This window comes from Calidris pugnax, unplaced genomic scaffold (genome assembly GCF_001431845.1).
Source record: "Calidris pugnax isolate Ruff unplaced genomic scaffold, ASM143184v1 scaffold13, whole genome shotgun sequence".
NCBI lineage: Eukaryota > Metazoa > Chordata > Aves > Charadriiformes > Scolopacidae > Calidris > Calidris pugnax.
In genome coordinates this window covers 16,298,655-16,319,394 of record NW_015090810.1, presented here as the reverse complement: position 1 = coordinate 16,319,394, position 20,740 = coordinate 16,298,655, and the positions used below count along the sequence as shown (strand labels likewise).

Below are 20,740 nucleotides of genomic sequence, written 5' to 3'. Positions count from 1 at the left end.
GGGCACAGGGCACCTTGCTGGGGATGGTCTGCGGCTGGGCCAGGACGTGGGCCTGGCCTGGGGGGCCCGTGGCTGGGCAGAGCAGGGTTGTGGGGAAATGGAGACCAGCCCTGCTGTAGCATCGCTGAAGCAGGGGCTGGTGGCTCCAGGGGACTGAAATGGTGTCCTGGGCAGTGAGCAGGGCTGGGGGAGCCGTGGGGGTGGGCAGGGACAGGCAGAGCTGGTGGTGACATGACACTGAAATGAGTTGTTGACCTGTAAAGCTGTATACAGTGCTGCCTGCCTTTTTGTTCTGGAAGTCTTTCTTCACAGCAATACCTTTAAAGGGGCCATTTCAGTATCCATGTAAATCATGCATCTGGCTTGCTACAGCTGAATTGTCAATACAAGCATCCACCCAGGCCACGTGCTCCATCTCCTCCATCCTCGGAGAGGTTGTCAGAGGGTGTGAAGTCGCCCGTGGAATAATTCCACTCATTAGCAAATGGTTTTTGACTAGTTCTACCTTTATTCAGGTAGTTCATATGAAGTTTAGGTGTAACTGTTGAAGGACTGCAGTTGTAATAAACGGTAGCATAAAGGTGCTGCTGCAGCAATGAAATGTGGAGTAACAAACCCATCTCATGTCTTAATGTAAAAAAAAAATATTATGGAAGGCAATAAATCATCTTAAACACTCATTAGGCATTTGTACTCCAACTGGGTTATTCGGAATTACTTGATAGCTAATGGTCACTCATTAGACTATGTGTGACAGCTCAACAGTATGATCTTTGTGTTATAGCAGTAATTTGAGAGGATTTGCAGATAAGAAAACTGCTTTCAAGTGGGTACGAGAAGTTTTCTTAAACGGTCACGCTCATTCTCCAGAATTGTACCAAAAGTCACCCTCTTTGAATCAGAAACACACAATGGCATTGTATCTTCTGTAAAAGGAACACTTCAAATGAAGCCATATCAAAGCCCTATCAATGCGCCTTGATGAACACATGATATCTTCATAGATGGCCATCTGCTGTAATTACCTTGAGAGAATTAAAAAACGGACCCTGTGCCTGCCTGGGGAAAAGATTATATTTGAATAAGTGTATCATTTAAGAGTTTAGTTCAAATCTGGCTAAAAAGGCCATTTTTAAAAGAAGTATTGGCTTGAAATGTATGTGTTTAGCACTGAAACAAAGGTACTGAAAGTTCTGAGCCTCCAAGGCTAGACAAAATCCAAAAAATCAACAAAATCAATGAGGTTGTGAACATAATTATAACTTAGTACTATTACAAGCAGCATTACGTCTCATGATGATTAGATACTTTAAGTTCCTTTTATTGTTTTTCTTGTCTGTAATTTTAGCTGACATGATATGAAATATCTTCCTTGAGATTTTTAAAAAGAGAAGGTTAGCATTTCCCTCAATTCATATTATAAACAAATATTATAAATAAGTATTGATTGTCTTTGATGGTGCTCAGAGCTTCAAGTCAAATTTCTTTTTCAGTTATTAAAAATTGCTTGAAAAACTAAAATGTTGTTCAGCTACTTGGAGTCCAAGACACCTATTTTTCTGAGAGACTTGCCAAGAACCGTAATTCACGGAAACAAGATTTTTCTCACATAAATAAGCTCTAAACTGTATTTTCTCACAAATGAACTGTGTATGTCTCGCTATTTTGTGAAGAAAATCAAACTGCTCTGGAAGCCTGTCCCTCACTGGCATACTGACTGCTTCAGTGGAATGGATTCCCCGGTGTGCCTTTATCAGATTTGTTCGCTTTGTTCCTGAACATGAAGTTCAGTTCAAAACAACAGAAACAGAGGAGGAGATTTCTTCTTTGGTTTTGCAGTAAGTGACTAGGAAATGTTTTATTGCCACAGGCATGTGAAGTTCTGTGTGCTCTTCCAAATGAAACATTGGTTGTAGCATTGCCTGTGATTTTCAAGGGACTGGATTTTCCTTCCAGCCTTATTAGCTTCTGGTAGGAACCAAGATGAACAAATCTAAGGTACAGTCCTGCCTCCCAAGCACTTTCAATTTAAAGCTGGGCAGATAAAGGGAAGTCTGAGAAAATGTTCACTATTATACATTAACATATCAGAGTAGGCTTTCAAGAGTGACTTCAGTACAATACAATGAAGGTTTCACAAATTATGGCTTAAAGAATCTATTCAAAGAGCAACATAGGGAAGTATATGGAGACATTAGTATATGAAATAAAAAAACTTATTTTCTTGGAGACTGCACAACGTCTAAAATGCAAGCCAAATTTACAGCCAATTAGGAGATAACGTATGGAGATTTACCCATCTGCTGACACGCAACAAATGCTGGCAGACTTAAAAATTAAAATCTTCCTAGGAGATTTTTTATTCAAGAATGTTTTGTGCTCTTTCTGAATCTGCTTTCCCAGAAAGGAAATGTTTTGAAGAGAATGCTCCATTTAATCGTAACTAGTGCAAACTGAAAAATAAAATGTTTTTGAACATGTCTCTTGAAGTTTATATTGACTCTTTTTTATAACCCTTAGGCTCAGCTTGAGATCTAATATTGTGATGCATATTTCAGCTATATTGCAAATGCATAGGATCTGCATTTCTTATAAATTTACACAGAGAACATGGCAAGTTCAGTTGTCCTGAACACATTAAAAATGGAGAACAACTGACAGTTCTCATAATTTACAACCTTGTTATCTATATACTTTGTCTTAGATACTCCTATGAAGCAGTTTTTTCTTGCTGGCTGTCTGGGTTCTAGACATAGAATCTAACTGTAACAATCATCAAGTTTCTACCATCATTTCAAAGATGTAACCTCAAATCATAAGTTTACACGTTGTTCTGGCATTGTGACATGAACAAATGCTTTGGGATGTTGTTCTGAGTGTATCCACAATGGAGACCAGGTAGGCTACAAAGAATAGGCAATTAATTCCTGGTATCATCAGGTGGGAACCAGTTCCGGACAGTGCTTGGATTTCATGGCAATCTTAGATGCAGTGTCAGTAACTGCAGAAATACTTTCAAGTCAAAGTGAAAACAATGTGGGATAAAGCTTGTCAAAAATTTACTGCCTAAGTGTTGACTCTGTTTTAACAAGCTAGATGGAAAAAATTCTGACTGGGTCATAACCTACATAACTGTGGCTGCTCTGTGTTTGTTTTGAATGTAAATGTTGGCTGGAGGCTTGGGGGTGGTGCTGGGACAGACAGAGGGACAGCCTGGGAAGGAGCAGACAGACTCTGGGTTAATGGAGGACAGTTTGCTCTGCCCTTGAAGTAGAGCAAAGAGGAAGGGTATTGAAGGTGTGTGTGGTAGAGATTACTTAACTTTCTTAACTATGTCTGTTTTAGGGAAGAGGATGGAAAATAAACTTTTGAGGGAAGGTGCATTTAGTAAATATTTCATGTATTGCAGAGCTAACATAAGGGTTGCCTAAATCACATTTTTCTGTCCAATATTTTTTATCATTTTGAAGCTCATCAGCTGTGTGCACAGGGTATTATGGTACTGTAGGTCTTTTGTTTTTCCTTGTCTTTAATATTGTATACTTTTATTTTTTTTCCAGTTCTAACAGTCATTTTTGCTGTGTAGCTTTACATTTGTTGTGCTTTTGATGGAAAGGAAAAAATTCTCATTAAAGTAAAATGTGTGATTATATCTGAACTCCCTTCTCACCTTGCATTTTATAGAGAAACCTTTTTTTTTGTAATAAATATATAAGTTAGAAAAAATTTCTTTTTAGTATCTCTTCTCAGGTTTATTGTCCCTTTCTTATATCTTTATCTGTAAGCCTAAGTCCACCTGAATATATATATTCCATCTATCTTGAAAGTCCTGTTTTCTTAGTGTTCCATCAAAGTAAATTCTTCTGTTTATTTATGAATTCTAACATATTTTATCTTTTCCTCTCCTTTTGTTCTACCCATGCCTTGGTGTTCTCAGTTTCATGGTTGTCTCTTACTAAATATTCTTTCTCTGACACGGATGAATAACTCCACTGAATTATTGTGAGGTTAATTCCTCACCATATGCTCTGGACTGCTTCAGGATATTTTGCTGTTGAAAATTATTCTGCGTTAAAGTTTTGTGACTTTTATATTACTTTGGCAGGGACAATTCAAAATTTTATCACTAGGATTTTGTAAATTACAAATTGCTTTGTAGCATCCTTCCAGACTGGCTAGCTGACTCCTTACCCAGGTGGCTGACTTCTGTGGAGGTCTTTGAATTATCTCTCTGGTATTTCATTTTTTGAATTCTTTGTTGTGACATGTTTAGAAAGTCATGGCTAAATCAAAGTTCTTTTACTGTCTGTGAAGCTTCTTATTTTATTAAAGTAAACTGGCCCAGGAACTTCCAATGGGGAGTTGACAAGCTCAGCAATTCCCCTTGCCAGTCCAGACCTGGTTTTGGGATTTTAAAATTCAAAACCTGTCTTTGCTGCAACAACAACTTTATGTTGGAAAAAACTCTTTAGTCACTAAAAATAGCTTTCAAACCAAAATATCTTCTCTTGGACTTACACTCCAAAAATTATTTTTGAAACTTAGAGAAGAGTAATTACAAGATTTTAAGGTGGCTAGACATTAAAGAACAGGCATGAATTCACTGTTCCAGCAAGATCCAATTACATGCCCATATTCTCTACTATATCATAGACTTTTACATAAATGTGCAGTTTAGATAGTAAATGTTCATTTCATTGTGAATTAAGGAACAGAATTTTTAAGTAGTGTACACCTTAAATTGAAATTACTAGTACAAAACGAGTTGGCAAAAACCCATCTCTGGGGTAATGCAACACTTGCTGCAGAAGATTTATATTTGAATTTTAATGAAATATCAAAAGATAGTTAAGATACAAATATATTTACTTGAATGAAAATTGTCAGCAGAATTAACTTAATCAGTAATATTTCTGGAGGTCTGGTTAGCAAAGATTTGTGTGCATACTTAGTTTTTATGCATTCTTTGGGTAGTCCTCTGATAATCAGGCATACAAACATCGTATTACTTTGAGCATAATTCTTAGTATTTTTAACTATGCAAACTGATGTTGCACCGCAACCCATAACTGTGCTTCTATGATCTTCATTTTTCATGAAGTGTTTACCAGTTCCAGTTCGACCTGGCACAGAAGAACATCTTCTTAAATGTACTCCGTAATTCTGGGCTTCGGAATGCAAAAATCATAGGGTCGATGATCGCATTGCACATTATGAGCGTCCCGTTCACATGGAAAATGGACATGTAGCAGGCACAGTAAGGGTTATGTGGGCAAAACCTTGCTAAAAGGATGTGAAGAACAAAGGGGGCCCAACAGCAAAGGAAAACCCCAAGGAAAATAGTAAGTGTAATGGCTCCTTTCATGTTAGTTCTCTGATGGACTGTGCTGGTTGGCAGTGAGGCAATCTTTTTAGCATGAGATCGAGCCAAGAGAAACATATGGACATAGAGGCACAGTATAAAAAACATCATTAAAGGGAACAGGATGGTGAAGGGAATGACTGTTGCTGCTTCATAGGAGAAGAGGGCAATGGCAATGCTACTGCCAGCACAGAATGTCCAAATGATTGCCAAGATAACCAAGGCCCTTCTTAGTGTCATAATGTTATGGTATCGTAAAGCATAGAAGATAGTGATATATCTGTCTGCTGCAATAGCTAACAAGCTGAAAATTGACCCCAGTAAAGACAGAATGAACATGGAATCCATGGCATCATCCAGCTTTTTCTCAAAGTCCCCACGACGTGTCAGGTACCCCATTTTGCATAAGATGATAAAGATGTTCTCCAGAGTTTTGTACAAACTACCTAACATGTCTGAAATGGCTAAACTGCAAATGAAGAAGTACATGGGCAAGTGCAAATTCTTATTTCTAATGACAGCAATAAGGACAAGCAGATTTTCCAGTATTCCAGCAGCAGCAACAGTGAAAAAAACTTCCTCTGGCACCACGACCTGGGTGCAGTCAGTGACATTTAACGAGAAACCACTTATATTTTCGAGGGACGGAATGCTTGTCTGCCCTGGGTGTTTGATTAGGTTGGAAGGTCTCTGAGTGCTCATTTCTTCTGATCGTGGAAAGATTCTGGATTGCTGTTTCTCAGGCTTGGCTTTATTCTGAAGCTGACCTATCAGTCAGATCATTCTTCTTTTGATGAAGGTTTTCTCTTACATCTGGAGCAATTCTAAGACTTAGCTGAAATGTTTTGAATTTCTCCTACAATAGAACACGTAGTAACATAAATATCAAGAAGAAATTTACTACACAGATATGGCAAAAATAGACATTTGAAATATCACCTTTTGCAATGGAATGAACATACATCATTATTAGAGAGATGCAAAGTTTGTTTGGATAAAATAAGAGCTCTTCCAGGCTTCACTGAACATTAGAAAAAGCCAAAGTATAATTTTTCTTCTAGCTTCAAAGCAGTTTTTAAAATATATATGTAGTTTTCTTTACCAACGAGCATTACACATATACTGAAACTGATCTAACAGACTTCAAGGGTTTGGCAATCTTTACTGGCCCAGCTGTTTGCTTTGAGAAAGTCTGGCATTTCTCTCAAGATTTGCAGTATTATTAGACACAAATGAGACGAATGCCAAGATAAACTGTTGTCCGGAACAGTAACATGTTTACCACCACACTGTTGATGGTGAAATAAGATACCCTCAACTTAGATGTGGACATTTGTAAGTATTGGTATTTTTCTGATGCATATTAGATACTAGTGAAAAGCTTCCTTTTCATGAAACTGTCTTTTGATTTGGTGAACATATTTCTAGTGCAGATTAAGATCCAAAGTATGATCTTTTCTTGGCTGCATTTTACAGCTATCTGAAAGATCAAATGTTTATTTCAGCATCAAGGTGATGTTATTCTTTCTCCATAATGATCTTGATCTAAACTACATTAAAGCACATAGGAATATTTCCAAAGGATTAGGCTTTTTAGGCTTTTCATTAATGTATAAATGGATGTGATATTAATTTAACTTGGATGTTACCCATAAGTAACAATACCCACTTTTTCTTGTAGTTTTTATAGCCCTATTTGCGAAACAGATGCAGTTACTATTTGGAATGTCCCCTTTTTTAAAAGAACTGTTATATTCTCCCTCTGTTTTTAAATTCAAACCAGCTTTTAATTATTTGGTACTTTCATAACAGTAAGTCATGAAATTCCTTTGGACTTTTGTTCATAGTCAGGGCTGCTGAATGCCACTACTGTTTCAAAGGGAGAAGTAAAATATTTTAATTACTTTGTATACAAACAGTGCCCTCTGCCAGTGTCAGTGGGTATCTGTAAGCAGGACAGCTGAGCTGATGCTTGAATATGGTTAGCCTTAATGCAGATGAATGTGTTTGGATGCTTTTTGAAGGGAAAACAGGTTTCTGACCTGGGTTTTCTAATGTTATCTGCTGAGATTACCAGTAAGGTGCTACTTACGGTGAAGAATGCTGAGACTTGGATCACCAGCCATCATGAATTCAATTGAACTAAGTTCTCTTAAGAGAAAACATTTAAGAGAGCATCCATACTTGTCTGAAAACAAAAGATGTGTAGTGGAATAAATGAACTTTATTGCACTGCAGCATGTGTGGACATTCCCAAAGACAATTAGGTCAACATCTGCCGGTACGTGAAGGAAAAAATTACTAATAAGAGACTCAGCAATGTCTTTGTAATGAGATGTTTTTCCTATTCTCACTTAGATCTACTGTTACATTTAAGTTTTATGTTTTCTAATCTTGCAATGTGTTCAACAACCTAATTTTCACTCTTGATAGAAGTCAACACAGGCACTTCAGGCAAAGCCTCATTTCAGTGGGATTTGAAAAGAACAATTGTTTGCAAAAATGCATTTGCTCAGCCACTATTCTCTCAGGACTGTTTTTCAATAATGTTTCTTTGCTGATATAGTCATATTGCTGAACTAATCTTCCTGACAAACATGAAGCTTCCTTCACTGAAAACATGTAGATGATGAATGCATGATATATTACACCTGCTGCTTATAATTTTGCAGTAACTTCATGCTAAGTACAGCATTTGGTTAGAACAGAGAACTGATAAGGGCTTTAGAGCAGTTACAATAAACACTACATTGTATACCACTTAATATTGTCTTCAAACAATTAATAGAAAGCCAGAAAAAGACATTCTTATTTCAGAGATTCTCATTTCAGCATGTATACCTGGGTATTGCACACTATTTTATTAACCTGGCTATTGCACACTGTTTTATTAGGGTTCCATCAAGGATGTTGCTGTTTATCTCCTTTTCTGATGCTTCAGTGTGGTGAGCAGTCATATTTCTGTCTCAGACCTCCCAGACAGAAATATCTGTATATACAGTGTTGTACATAGGTGGTAAATCCAATGCTTGATCTACACAATACACGTTATATCTTGCATCTGCAGTAAGTCCCACATTTATAGGATTCTTTCGCTGCTACATATCTACCAGGTAGCATGCGTGAAGTAGTTTAACACTTCTAAGCAGTGTACAACAAATAGACTACACATGGGATGTAAAGCTGTTCTGAACATGATGAGTAACTTCAGTGTGTCCTAAAGATAATGGAAAAAGAAGACACCTTGGAACTTGAATGTGTATTTCCACTGGCTACAGAAATTAGAGCCAAGGTCATTTCACACAAAGCTATAAATAATCATCAGGTGAAAAAAGAGTTTAACCTCCTGGTGTTGTTTACACTACCAGAGGCAGCTTGGGTGCAACAGATTTCCTCTCCACTGCCAATACCTTGCCAGCTTGCTTCATTGTTGTGTTGTCCAGTTAAAGGGCTCATGCCACTTACCGTCACCACCCTCTGAAAGACCTCAGATTTATCTTTTGCAGGTATGTGCAAAGACAGCCTTTCACAGATAGTTTTTATGTATCAGAATTGTTAAAAGTAGAACACAAGAATTTAAGAATAAAATGTGCCTTATATTACAATCATTTTTTCCTGGCAATGGCTGAACTAGTTGTATTCTACCTTTCTTGAGGTCATTCAGTCTAATAAGTTTGCCTGACAGTAGTGAGAAATGTAAAACAGTCAAAAAGCAATAAATGACAAAAAAGACTCTTTAAGTTTGAAACACATTTGCAAATGTAGCTGTATCACAAAAACAGAAAAAACCTCAACCCACTGTTTTTCATGTTGAAATTAGGTCCTGGAGGGAGAAATCAACAGCTCAGTAACATTGGATATTCAGAAACATTATTTATCTAGAAAGAGACAGTCTCCTGAGCTGGTATAATGGGCAATGAGCTGATGGCAATAGCAAAGTTACTAAAAATGCATACACTTGTAATATCCTCACCAATTTTTTTACAATTTGTATTTATCTAAAGCAAGATGAAGCAGACACCTGGGACACTGGAAGCTAGGACCAGAAACTATACTGACAATATTGTACAAACTTAGGAGACAAATAGAATTCAGATTACCTGTCAACTGTATTCATTCACGATGATTGTGGTTTGGCTCTTTACAAGACTCTGATGCTTGCAAAGCATGTTCACACTTGTATATGTTACAGAGCTAAAAGCCAGCTCCAGTACTTCAGCTTGTGACAAGTCTGAGAATGCCTCTGTGGATGCTGGGAGCTCCCAGCACCGTGCAGGACTAGCTTTGGACAAAAAAGCCCTGGACATTCTCTCCTGTGTCCCTAGTGCCTATCCATTACAAAAATAAGATTTTCTCTACAGTAGAAATGCACTGACTTAGCACCTGAAAGGTCTGGCAGAAAAAAAGGTCTGCACTTGATTTTTTTTTTAGTGGATCAAAACTTACACATTCAATAAATAAACGACACACTTCCCTCAGTCCCAAAATGTTAAATAAACTGTACTGCTCAGTTTAAATAGCAACAAAGTTAATTTCAGCTTTGAACTATAATGATAAGATATAGTAAAGATTTCCTTCCTTCCTTCCTTCCTTCCTTCCTTCCTTCCTCCCTCCCTCCCTCCCTCCCTTTCTTTTTCTTCAGTAGGGAAGCAATGACTTTCATGGAGACATAGGGGAACTGAACCTCTTATTTCTTTTTGTCTACCTTTTTTCTACACTTTTTTTTGTCTACCAGCTGGGCTTAGTCCTGAACCAGCAAGTAAGTGAAAAAGACACATAAAACCTGATTCTGCCTTGCCCTGCACATTGTGTAGTTCTTTACAGATATTAAAAGTAACTGAGTCAGAGGAATTACTGTACATATTTGCACACTCCTAAGGGCTCTGTTACCTTGCAAGTTGCCTGCTCTATCTCCTCTAGCTTTTCTGGCCATAGCTAAAGTGAAGATCACAGACTGTCTCAGAGTATATAAAATATCTCACTGACTTACAGGTTGTGATTAAGGTACCACAACATGGCCTTTATAAAAAAACCCGAACAGAAATCAGCAGTAGCAGATCATATGTGAAACATCCTCAGCTGCAATCATTAAACTCTTGAAGGAAATAGTTTCCCCAGATGGCCTGGATTTTAAATCCCTTACCCAAATATTGCAGGAAGCATTCAAGAAGTTGCTACCTTACTTTAGTGGTAGTACAGTTGTTCAATGATGTATAAATATCTCTCCTGTTTGAACCAAGTTGTGAAACTTGGAGCATTCTTTTGTTCTGTGTGGAGGAGAGCTGACTTGTAACTTTGTGAGAGGTTATGGTTTCACAGCAAGTCCTGTGTGACAGCAAGTCCAAATTTCCAGCTCAACCTTCCCATCTGCGCTTCTCTCTGCTCCTGCCCTCTCACTCTTATCATATCCCTTAAGCCTAGCCAAACCTTTTCTTCCCTAAATAGCAACAGCAATTATTAATGTGTATATATATATATATATCACATTTTTCTCCTTAAACCATTGTGTACACTGAAAATGGGGTATGCTGGTGGTGCCGACTGGTGTGGGTGCTGCAGCACGCTGTACCGTTGTGTGAGGCAGCTGCAAGCTGCCATGCCTAGCAGCTTACTTACAGTAGACTAACCCTAAGTTTGTGAGCTCTTAGTCAATAACTACATTTCTGCCAGTGCAAACATCATGCTGTTTCCGTCCAGCTCAGACATCCCTACCAGCATAACAATCTCTGTACAAACTGCAGCATGAGTAGCTCCTTGGTTGTGAAAAGAGGATGGCAGGGCTTCTCCTCCACTCCAGCTGAAAAACAAGGTCCTTTTAGGAAACTATTCAAGGCCCTAAGGGCTCTTCCTTTGGGAATCCTGCTGAAAGTATTGGTATTTCCCAGCAGTAACTGAGAGGACAATAAAAATGTTCATTTTATTACTTTCTTTCACACAAAACTAAAAAATGTCTATATTTTATGTTACAAACTTTGTTCAGCGAACACTCAACAGAACAGCAGTTGTGATGGCAAAAGAGTGACAGCGTTAATTTCCATCCTGTTCTGAATGTGAACAGTCTCAGTTGCTTGCCTTTAGGTCTAACAGAAATATCTCTTTCCAGGGAAGGTCTTTCAGAAACACGAGTCTCCCCTGATTACTGCTGTAGGTACCTGCTAGAAAAAAGTACAGTGAGATAGCTGGATTTTGTGCTTATGTTTCATTGTTCAGTTGCTAAAACCTCTCTATTCTCATCGAGTAAACATATGTCATATGAAAAACTAATTTAATATGAAATATATTAACTGTGGTGTTGATAAAAGCACAGTGCTTTTCCTTCTGAGTCTTCTTTTTCATTCTTTAAAATGACATTCTAAGTAAAGCAATGTCAAATAAGGCCATGTGAAACCCATGATGAAAAATTAAGATACTATGATACCTGGTGTTTCATCCTCCCATCAGTGGAAATTTTATGAACACCACCAGTTAGTGTCCATAATCCATTAGATGAACTATTCTTTTGCTTTGATCTCCCTCTAGTGTTCAACAAAATAAGGTTAGCCAGGTATTAATGACTGATTACAGCTGTTCTGCCTTCTCACATGTGCCCAGGACACTATATTATGTTATGTAAGCTAATTTAGTTTCATGAACTGGCATCAGACCTAAATAAGTATTTGTTGTATAAGAGTGTTCACTGCCGTTTGTCTTGGAGATTTACTGCATCCGAATAATGAATATATGACCTACAGGATTTCCATGTCTAGCACGTTCTTAGAACTTCTCACTGATAGACACAGAGACAGTAGTTTTTGAAAAAAACAGAGACAAAGAGACAAAAACCCCAAAGTGTATACATATACAGGCTAATATAAAAAAAATGTTGTTGTATCTAAAGCCACAGATGTACCAATGGGGCTAATTACTAGCAAAATGTTATTCACATGATTATAGCTGTGGTTTCCCTCTAAGCAATATTTTTAGAGTGAAATTAGGCTGCAAATCATGCTTGCTGAAACTTTAAATGTCAGATATTTACATATACATTGAATAGAATTTGAATAGTTTTTTCCTGACTTTGTAATCCATGTAAAAAGAATGAAGAAATTCTGAAAGATGGGTTTATTTCTTCTGGATACTTCTTTTTCTTTTCCCCTTAAGATCAACTTTGAAATAACACAATTACATGTTTGTTTTATGAATAAGAAAAGAAATAATTTTCATGACAGATTTCCTCATTCATATTTAAGTTTAAGTATATTCAATATTCTGTTATCTTGTTGCAAACAACTGAAAAAATGCAATAAAACATCTAAGCTATGCAGAAACTTATTGGCCAAGACTGCTTCTCTCTATACAATGTTAGTGTAGCTTCATTCAAAACATGCACTGCCCTGGGTATTTTAGCAAAGATACTGGAAGCAAGAAAAGTAAAAATTATTAGAAAAGATGGACTGAGTTCTGAATATACTTAAAAAAAAAATAAAAGGTTTGCAATAGTAGAGAGGAAAAGGAATTATTTAGGATGTTTATGAATGAAATGTCATGAACCATTATAATGACAGTGAGAAAAAGAAAGTAAAGCTGAAAAGTCAGGAAACATTTCTAATTGATTAACTCCTTGAAGCAGTATCAGTTTTCACATACAATTGCTGAGACTGAAAGCTATGCTGTTGTCTCAAGTATCTGGAACTAGAGAAATTACATAACGAGTTGGAGGTTATATAAAAAGTCTTGTCTTGTCATGAGGCATAAACAGAGAATATCCACAAAGTCATTAGTGAAATAACCCTATTCACATAAAGTGTGTGGACAATTTATAGGAAATGAGCAGCTATATAGAGAAAAACTAGAGCTTGTAGAAAATCAAAGGCTGTAGATGCACTAATACACTAGTGACTGGTGTTTTGCTTCCTTATGCAGTACGTGAACTTTGGAGGGGCCTTCCCCCTGGTGCAGACAGCACGCTGTGCCCTGGGGAGGTGGAACTTTTGCAAGTCATTTAATATACAGCTGTCAGGGAAGGGAATGAAATTCAGCGAAGGCTTTCCCTGTCTTTACGCCTGGACAGTATATGTGATCATGGGAGTTGGTTAGGTTTTTTTTTTGAAACACATGGAGACTCACTCTCCATAAAGATGCTGTTGCTTTGTAAAGTAGTGATACATTAGGAAAAATGACTATATTGTAATTTGTAACAACATAATCTACCTAAGGAAAAAGAAAAAGAACAACACCCTGCTGCACCTGACACAGGTAATTGCTTTGGAAGTGATGTACTTAAACCCTTTGGTTACAGCTTTCACTCTAGTAAATAAATCTCAATCCATTGGAGTGACTTGGTGACAAGCTACAATGATCAATACCTTCTAAATATCTGTTTCTTTATTAAGGTTGTAATAGGCTGATTCATGTTTTTTTGAAATGTTACTGTGCTCTGGACTTCATATTCTACTTTTACTACTATTCTTTCTCATGTGCTTCCAGAATAAATTCATTTTGACCCTATGTATAGCCATAAATTTCTACAAGGAACAAAAAAAAAATAGTAATGAATTTAAATACAGGACAAATAGTTCTCTGGCATCATTGTGAAAATCAATCAAGAGGCCTTCAAGTGACATTTCTGAGGCCGTGGCTCTGTTCTTATTCTTTCCAGTAAATCATTAAGTTTGCCAGTAATAGTGCCATCACAGAAATGTTGTTATCAACTAGCATCAAGGAAATCTCCTGCACAGCAAAACATTAACCATTTCTTGAAAGAGAAGTTCTGTGTTTCTGCTCTAAAGAAAACAGCCTTCCTTGGTGTTTTTTTTAGGAGCCTCCCATCTTCTTCTCTGGCTGTGATTGCTCTAGTAGTTGCAAACAAAACAATAGTTAAAGTAGATGGAACCATTAGAAGAATATTTTTTTCTAAATTATAGAAAATGAGGGTGTGTATTTGTAGCGCATCCTCTGCTGTTTAAATGCATGATCCTGTAAACCCAGGTATGTCTTACTGAAAAAAAAATAGCATGAAAGACACAAGATCTTCCATGAAAAGTGCTTAAAAATACTGTTGTGCTTTTTATCTTGCCACTGAGCTAATATATTTACATATCTTTATGCTAAAAAATAAAAATAGTGAAAAGACAATGATTAAAAAATGCATTCAACAGATGGTCACTTTCTCTGGGAAACCTGTAGGAAGGGGCAGGGTGAAGGAAACGCCTCTTTGAGCCATCTTCATGCCCATCTGTCTGAGAGGGAGAAGTAATGAATAGGAAAATAAATGTGGGAAGAATCAAACCTAAATTCTGCAAGCCCATAAAAATCTGCTTGCATTTGGAGTACTAGCCACATAAACCTTTAGTCTGGTTGTGTGTCAGTATGCAGTGACGGCATGGCTTCTGCTATAGGTAGAAGTAGCCAAAGTCTCATTGAAAAAGGTGTGCTGTCATCCAAACCCACCTCTGGAGAGGTGTGGGAAATTTATGAAGATGCCCCAGATGAGGTCATTCTAGCTTGTTATTTCCATAAATTAAGATCTGGAGCCCCATGGCAATGGGGCTGTGGTGAAGCAGGTATTTCCATTTCTACACAGGTACCACAGAACTACACGCATATGTGTGTGTGTCTAATGTCATTTGGCTTCTGCTTCTGGTGTAAAAAAAAGTAACAAGGAGAGTCGAAGGATAAAAGTTAGTTGAGGTATCTGCAATGATGTGTGTCGTTGTTTGCATTTACTGTGCCCCAATTTTCTTTATTGTCATCTCCTGCAAGAAGGGAGACCTCTGCTGTCCTCTGCCTTCCTTTGCTGCGTGCTGCAGACTGACACAGGACTAAGCATCTAAGAGCATTGGTAGTTAGGGTGCACTGAACCCCAGAGTCTTCTGGGGTTATACTCCTGAATATCTATAAGGTAGCTCAATAGAATTGCTCAATATTTACACTGGAATAAGCGAGAACAAAATTCAGTCTCCCTGCAGCAGAATGAATGCTACAAAGCTGTACCTGGCAGGAGTAGCCCTCCTTGCATAATTGCCAGTCCAGACCCAGAAGAAGACTCACTGATGACCAGTTAGAAAGTCTCAGAGATATGTGACTTCTGGGTGTTGCAGTGAAAAAACTGAGATGCAGCAGGCCAAACAGTATCCCAAAGCTATGGAACATTTCAGCAGAAACTTTTCTACTGTCTAGCTTAACTTCTTAAAGTGGTAAAGAGGAAAACCTTTCTCAAACATCATAAAAGAGACATAAAACCCATGTCATAGTTTTGCTTTAGAGAAGAATGATTGTAAGATGAAAGATTTTAGGGAACGTTAGAAGTATGGCCCTTCATTCCACAAATTACATTGCATCTTTCCCTACTTTCTCCAACCAGGCTTTCTGAGTTTTAGATAGATTTAGTAAACCCCGACTTACCTGCTAGTGAAACAATGAAACAACTCGAGAGTCAGAGTGCTGGTACTCTGGGAGCAAGATTACTTATAAAGGAAATGAAGCCAATATAGTCTTTGCGTAAAGGAAAGATTGGAACATCTAAATCAAAGAGAAAGACAGTTGTCTTATTGGCATAACCTTGAATTAGGGTCACTTTAAAATGAATCATCTGCTGAAAACATTTATAAGGAAAAAAAAAAGAAAAGATGCCATGTCAAAGGAAAAATATTCTATGTTTCAGCAGGATTACCCTTTCATCTACTCCTGATCTTTATAACCTCCCCTCCTAATATTTAGCAGACTGTAAATCAAGGACTCTATTCACAAAAAGACCATGGTCTGTATTATAAAGAGTGTTTAAACACATGGGTAGGTGGTTGAGATGTCATAGGATGCTCACTATCCATCAAACTGATTGGACAAACTATGTTTGTTTTTCAATCTAAGATCTCTACTAAAGACAAACTAGTAGCTGAACTGGAAAGTTAATGAGGTAGAAAGAATTTGGCAGCACCGAAGTCCTACTATATCAGTCTGGATAAATCTAAGTAATCATTACGGAGAACTGTAATTCAAGTCATGAAGGTAAAAAAATGTGTTGAGCTTTAACAATATTTTATGAAGAGGTGGTAGTCCATGTTACCAAAACAAATCCAGAATAGTGCAAGTTAATTGCCCTAGGAAAAACTTCACATTTCGATCCACTAAATAGTTGTTAAATAGCAATGCCCAAAAGCAGAATCATATTCTTAGCAGAGTAAAATGAGAAAATTTGTTTGCTTCCAGGGAACAAAACAAAAGCTCAAGCCTACTACAGAAAGGGTGAATGTGGGCTCAGCAGCTGAGGATTTAATTCATCTGTGTGTAAAAGGACTGGTGAAAGCGCTAACCTTCTGCAATTAACAGTTTGACAGCTCAAGTGAGATTCATTTAGGTCCCTGGCACGTAATAATTAGAGGTGAAAAGGCTTAGCAACAGAATCGAGGGGAGGGGACCTGAAGAAAGAAAAATCTTTAGCAAATGGAAGGTATGTTTGTTACATTCAAGTGTCTTTCAGATTTCCAAGGAGGAAAAAAATGCCTCACACTCACACTCCATCCTCAAATGCACACTGGTTTCATCTTTGCTTTTTAACTTCCTTTCTTTAGACCAGTTGGACCCATTGGGTCCCATTATGACACACTAAGATAATTAGTAATAGAAGTGTCATGGTGTGGGAGAACAAGACACAGTCAAGACAACTGATGTCACAGGAGTACAGAACAGTTTTTTGCTATGTGTTTTCACCTGCCTTGTCCTTCATTTGAATCCTTCAAATATATGTTGCTCTTGAACACCAGCTTCAAGATCACTCATTCTATATCAGGATGCCAGGCAGAACTCATCTCCTTACAAATTGACATTCTTTGCACTGCTTTGGACGTGAATATACTCATTAGGTGCCTTGAAAGTTAATTGTGGAAAGCCATCACTTTTTGTGCTGTGAATTTCTGTTCTAAACTAAGAGTACAATGCACAGCCTAGCAGTGTATTGCATGCACGAAAAAAGGTCTGTACCATAAGGTAAAATAAAAAACTCATAAGAAAAAAAGTCTGTGAACTTGTGCTTACATTTTATTTTGGTTGCAGAGAAAATAAACATGCCAAAGGCAATGGAGGCCTCTTCACTCAACCTTAGGCAACAAATAAGTTTGAATCAAGTCTGAATTGAGAATGAAGTAAAGAGTCAGAATCCATAATAACAATGTTTAAGGTCATGTACAATACAGAAATCCAATTTTTACTTTTATTTAAGTTTAGAAAGTCAGAAGGTACTGGCTGTCAACAAGAGAGTGGTGTATTGATTTAATTCAATTCTGTTGATTTATAAGGTTATTAAAAAGAATTGGGAACATGTTTTGCCCTATGATCATGTTATCATCTTTTGAGCTGAAGAGCAGAAGGCCCGCAGAGCAGACTTTTTCAGGTTGTGTTCACTTAACACACCAGAAGTCTCTACCAATATTTCAAACATCTTTGTTCAGATGTAATGTGAATATTACTCCTACCAGCCCAACAGAACTTGGGCTGTATGTGTGAGTGGGACAACATCATGCCTTTTGTTCTAACTGCAGCTAACAAAACTTTCAGCCTCCAGGAGGCACATTAAGTACAAAGCTGTAGCAGTAAAAGAGCTTGAGCTGCATTTTGACATGCTTTTGACCGTGCTATAGAGGTTTTCTGCTGTTCAGTCGAGATGTATGATACTATGGTAAAGCACATGGTGAATGTTTGAGGAAGCACAATGGTAAGAAATAGGAAGGCCGGTATTCAGAGATTTATTCTGGAAGGTACTGTAAGCATTTAGAGAAATCAGAGGTTATCAATAAATTAAAAAGTCCCTTAACAAACCACCTACCTAGGCATAAAACACTATGATTTTAGGCAGACTAGTTTTTCTAATGTTAATGCATTTATTTCCTGTTTTGTTGTGTGAAGGGAAGGTATGCAAACAACATGTCAAGAGTTATTATTTTTTTGAATACAATATTACTGTGTAAAACAGATATACTATGATGAATTACAATGACAAAACAGGTAGAACTGCATGTCATAAATAAAAAAAATTAAACCCTGTTATCACACTGCATAAAATTTATTTCTTTTTTCTAATGTTAATGCATTTATTTCCTGTTTTGTTGTGTGAAGGGAAGGTATGCAAACAACATGTCAAGAGTTATTATTTTTTTGAATACAATATTACTGTGTAAAACAGATATACTATGATGAATTACAATGACAAAACAGGTCATTGTAATGTCATAAATAAAAAAAAATTAAACCCTGTTATCACACTGCATAAAATTTATTTCTATTTACTAAGCTATGAAACCAGTAAACAACACTAGCTTAAAGGTTGAAAATGCAAAGTAATTAGAGAAGGACATTATCACCTGACAAACTTCTTACAATGATTTTACCAGTTCTGTGCTTCCAAAACTATAGCTGATTTAATACTTATATTGTGTAGTTTTCAACCTGCTGTGTTTCAATTCTGAAAAGCACACCAGGAAACAAACAGTATTTTCACAATATGTGAAGAAAGAAATAGACCTAGAAATTGTAGTAGTAAAGATCTCTGTAAATAGTTCAGACTTTCAAGGAGGAGCCATGATCAGTAAAGTTGACTGGAAGAGGACTGCGTGAAAACTGGGACCTCAGAGGGGCCCGAGAAAAACACAAATGCTATTTCCACAGTCCACAAAATTTTTCCATCCAGTAGACAGGGATTACATCAACTGTAGTTTATTAGCTATATTAAATACTTACTAAAGTCTCAGATTGTGTAGCCATTACCTTAGCAAAACAAGCAAGCAAAAGCCAACTGCCTTCATCAGAGGATTTAGCCTGCCATTTGATTCTTGCTTAAAAATAGACTTGTTAGGTCAGATTTTCATTCCAGGCCATTCTCAGCATGCTATACAAACTTGGAGCTGTGCAGAACAGGCAACTATTAGGCTACTGTATCATCGAAAAGCAAACAATAATCTTTTGGGGACAGATGGCTAAAGAAGGCATTAGCAGCAGAGGACTCTCTTAAGCAGAAGACAGCCTAATTGTTATTGTCTGGTAAATCAAAAAAATGTGAATATTAGCAGTTTTATTACTAATAATTCAGTATTTGCACAAAGATGTTACTCATTCTTTTTCAGTGACTTTGCAAATGTGGAGTATAACAGAAAATCAAATTTTAGGGAATTTCAGAAGGCATACTGGTAATGAATTCATCCCTGGGGCAGTGCCATATGGTCAAACAAAGCTCCAACAAGAAAGGATTCAGGCAACTTTTTCAGATGTTAGCATGTTTTCTCTTGCACACTAAAATATTGCAAGTGTGATGATAACAGCTGGTATTAAAATGTCAGTAGAGAACATTTTGGATGAATTTGGTGTAAATAGAGAAGCCCAAGGCGCAACACCAGTGTACTTATGTCCCCAGCAATCACCTCTTTCTTGATTCCCAGCATGTCACAGCTGAACACTGTTGAGCATAAATGAGTGGTCACACTGCTAAACCCCTGGGAAGCTTAATTTGTCATTAATCAAAACCACTTGCAGTAATATCAAAGGTAGTGCTGTTATTTTCTTGCACAAAGTATCTAGTGTATTGGAGTGAGGGAGAAAGAAGGAGGAGAGCTGGAGACTTCCCAGTTGGTCTGCCCTTGCTTGACGAGGCATGGGAAAGGGCAAAATCATGAACCAGCAGCCTGCTGGGGAAGGTGGGGTGACACCTTCACCAGGGCACTGGAAAGGAGGTGGAAGGAGATAAGGATGGGTATGTGACCATGGTTTCTTTCCAACTTCTTTAAAATGTAGACCTAGTTTCCTCATCCTCTTACCTTCCTCTTAGGCTAAGAGCAGTCATTCTCTGGTGTCAGCCCATGTGGAGAGCTGCAGTTAATTTTCAGCCTAAATGTCACAAGAATGTACTGTCTATCTAAATGGCTTTTTATTTCAGGTGCCTCATGTGTGTATTAATGCTTAATAAATTCTTGCAATAGAACCTTTTTTTTGTCCATTTCAATTTTTCTAGAAGGAGTTGTATGTGAAATTTTGTTAAATCCTACAATAGCATAATTAAGGAGTGCATGAGACTCAGTACACATAAGGGTCAACTTTAATATTAACATTTACTAATTTTTACCTACTTGGATCTGATATTTTTGTGTTATGTTGTTGCAAAGGTTTTAGGTATAATATTGCTGTTCAATGTGTAAAATTAGAAAAGTTTCAAAAGGAAAAGCTAGGATTGCATTTGCCCTGAGGGATACCTTTCACACCCATATTGCAGCAGTCAGGTACCAATGCTCAAATACTGGTATTCAAGGTGACTGAAACATTCTGTATAAATGTCCAGTAGATTCAATCAATATGATGTCAAGAGAATTTAGTCATGTTGTAAAAAGTACATTAGTTTCTTCAACATGCAAATGAGAA

At 37.3% G+C, this 20,740-nt stretch overlaps 1 protein-coding gene across 1 annotated transcript; it reads right to left on the bottom strand.

Moving 5' to 3' along the window:
- Positions 1-5,104: 5,104 nt before the first annotated feature.
- Positions 5,105-6,064, bottom strand: MC2R (melanocortin 2 receptor (adrenocorticotropic hormone)). The gene has a single exon (XM_014938474.1). It carries the CDS (start codon positions 6,062-6,064, stop codon positions 5,105-5,107), a length of 960 nt encoding a protein of 319 aa, XP_014793960.1.
- Between the last annotated feature and the right edge of the window lie 14,676 nt (positions 6,065-20,740).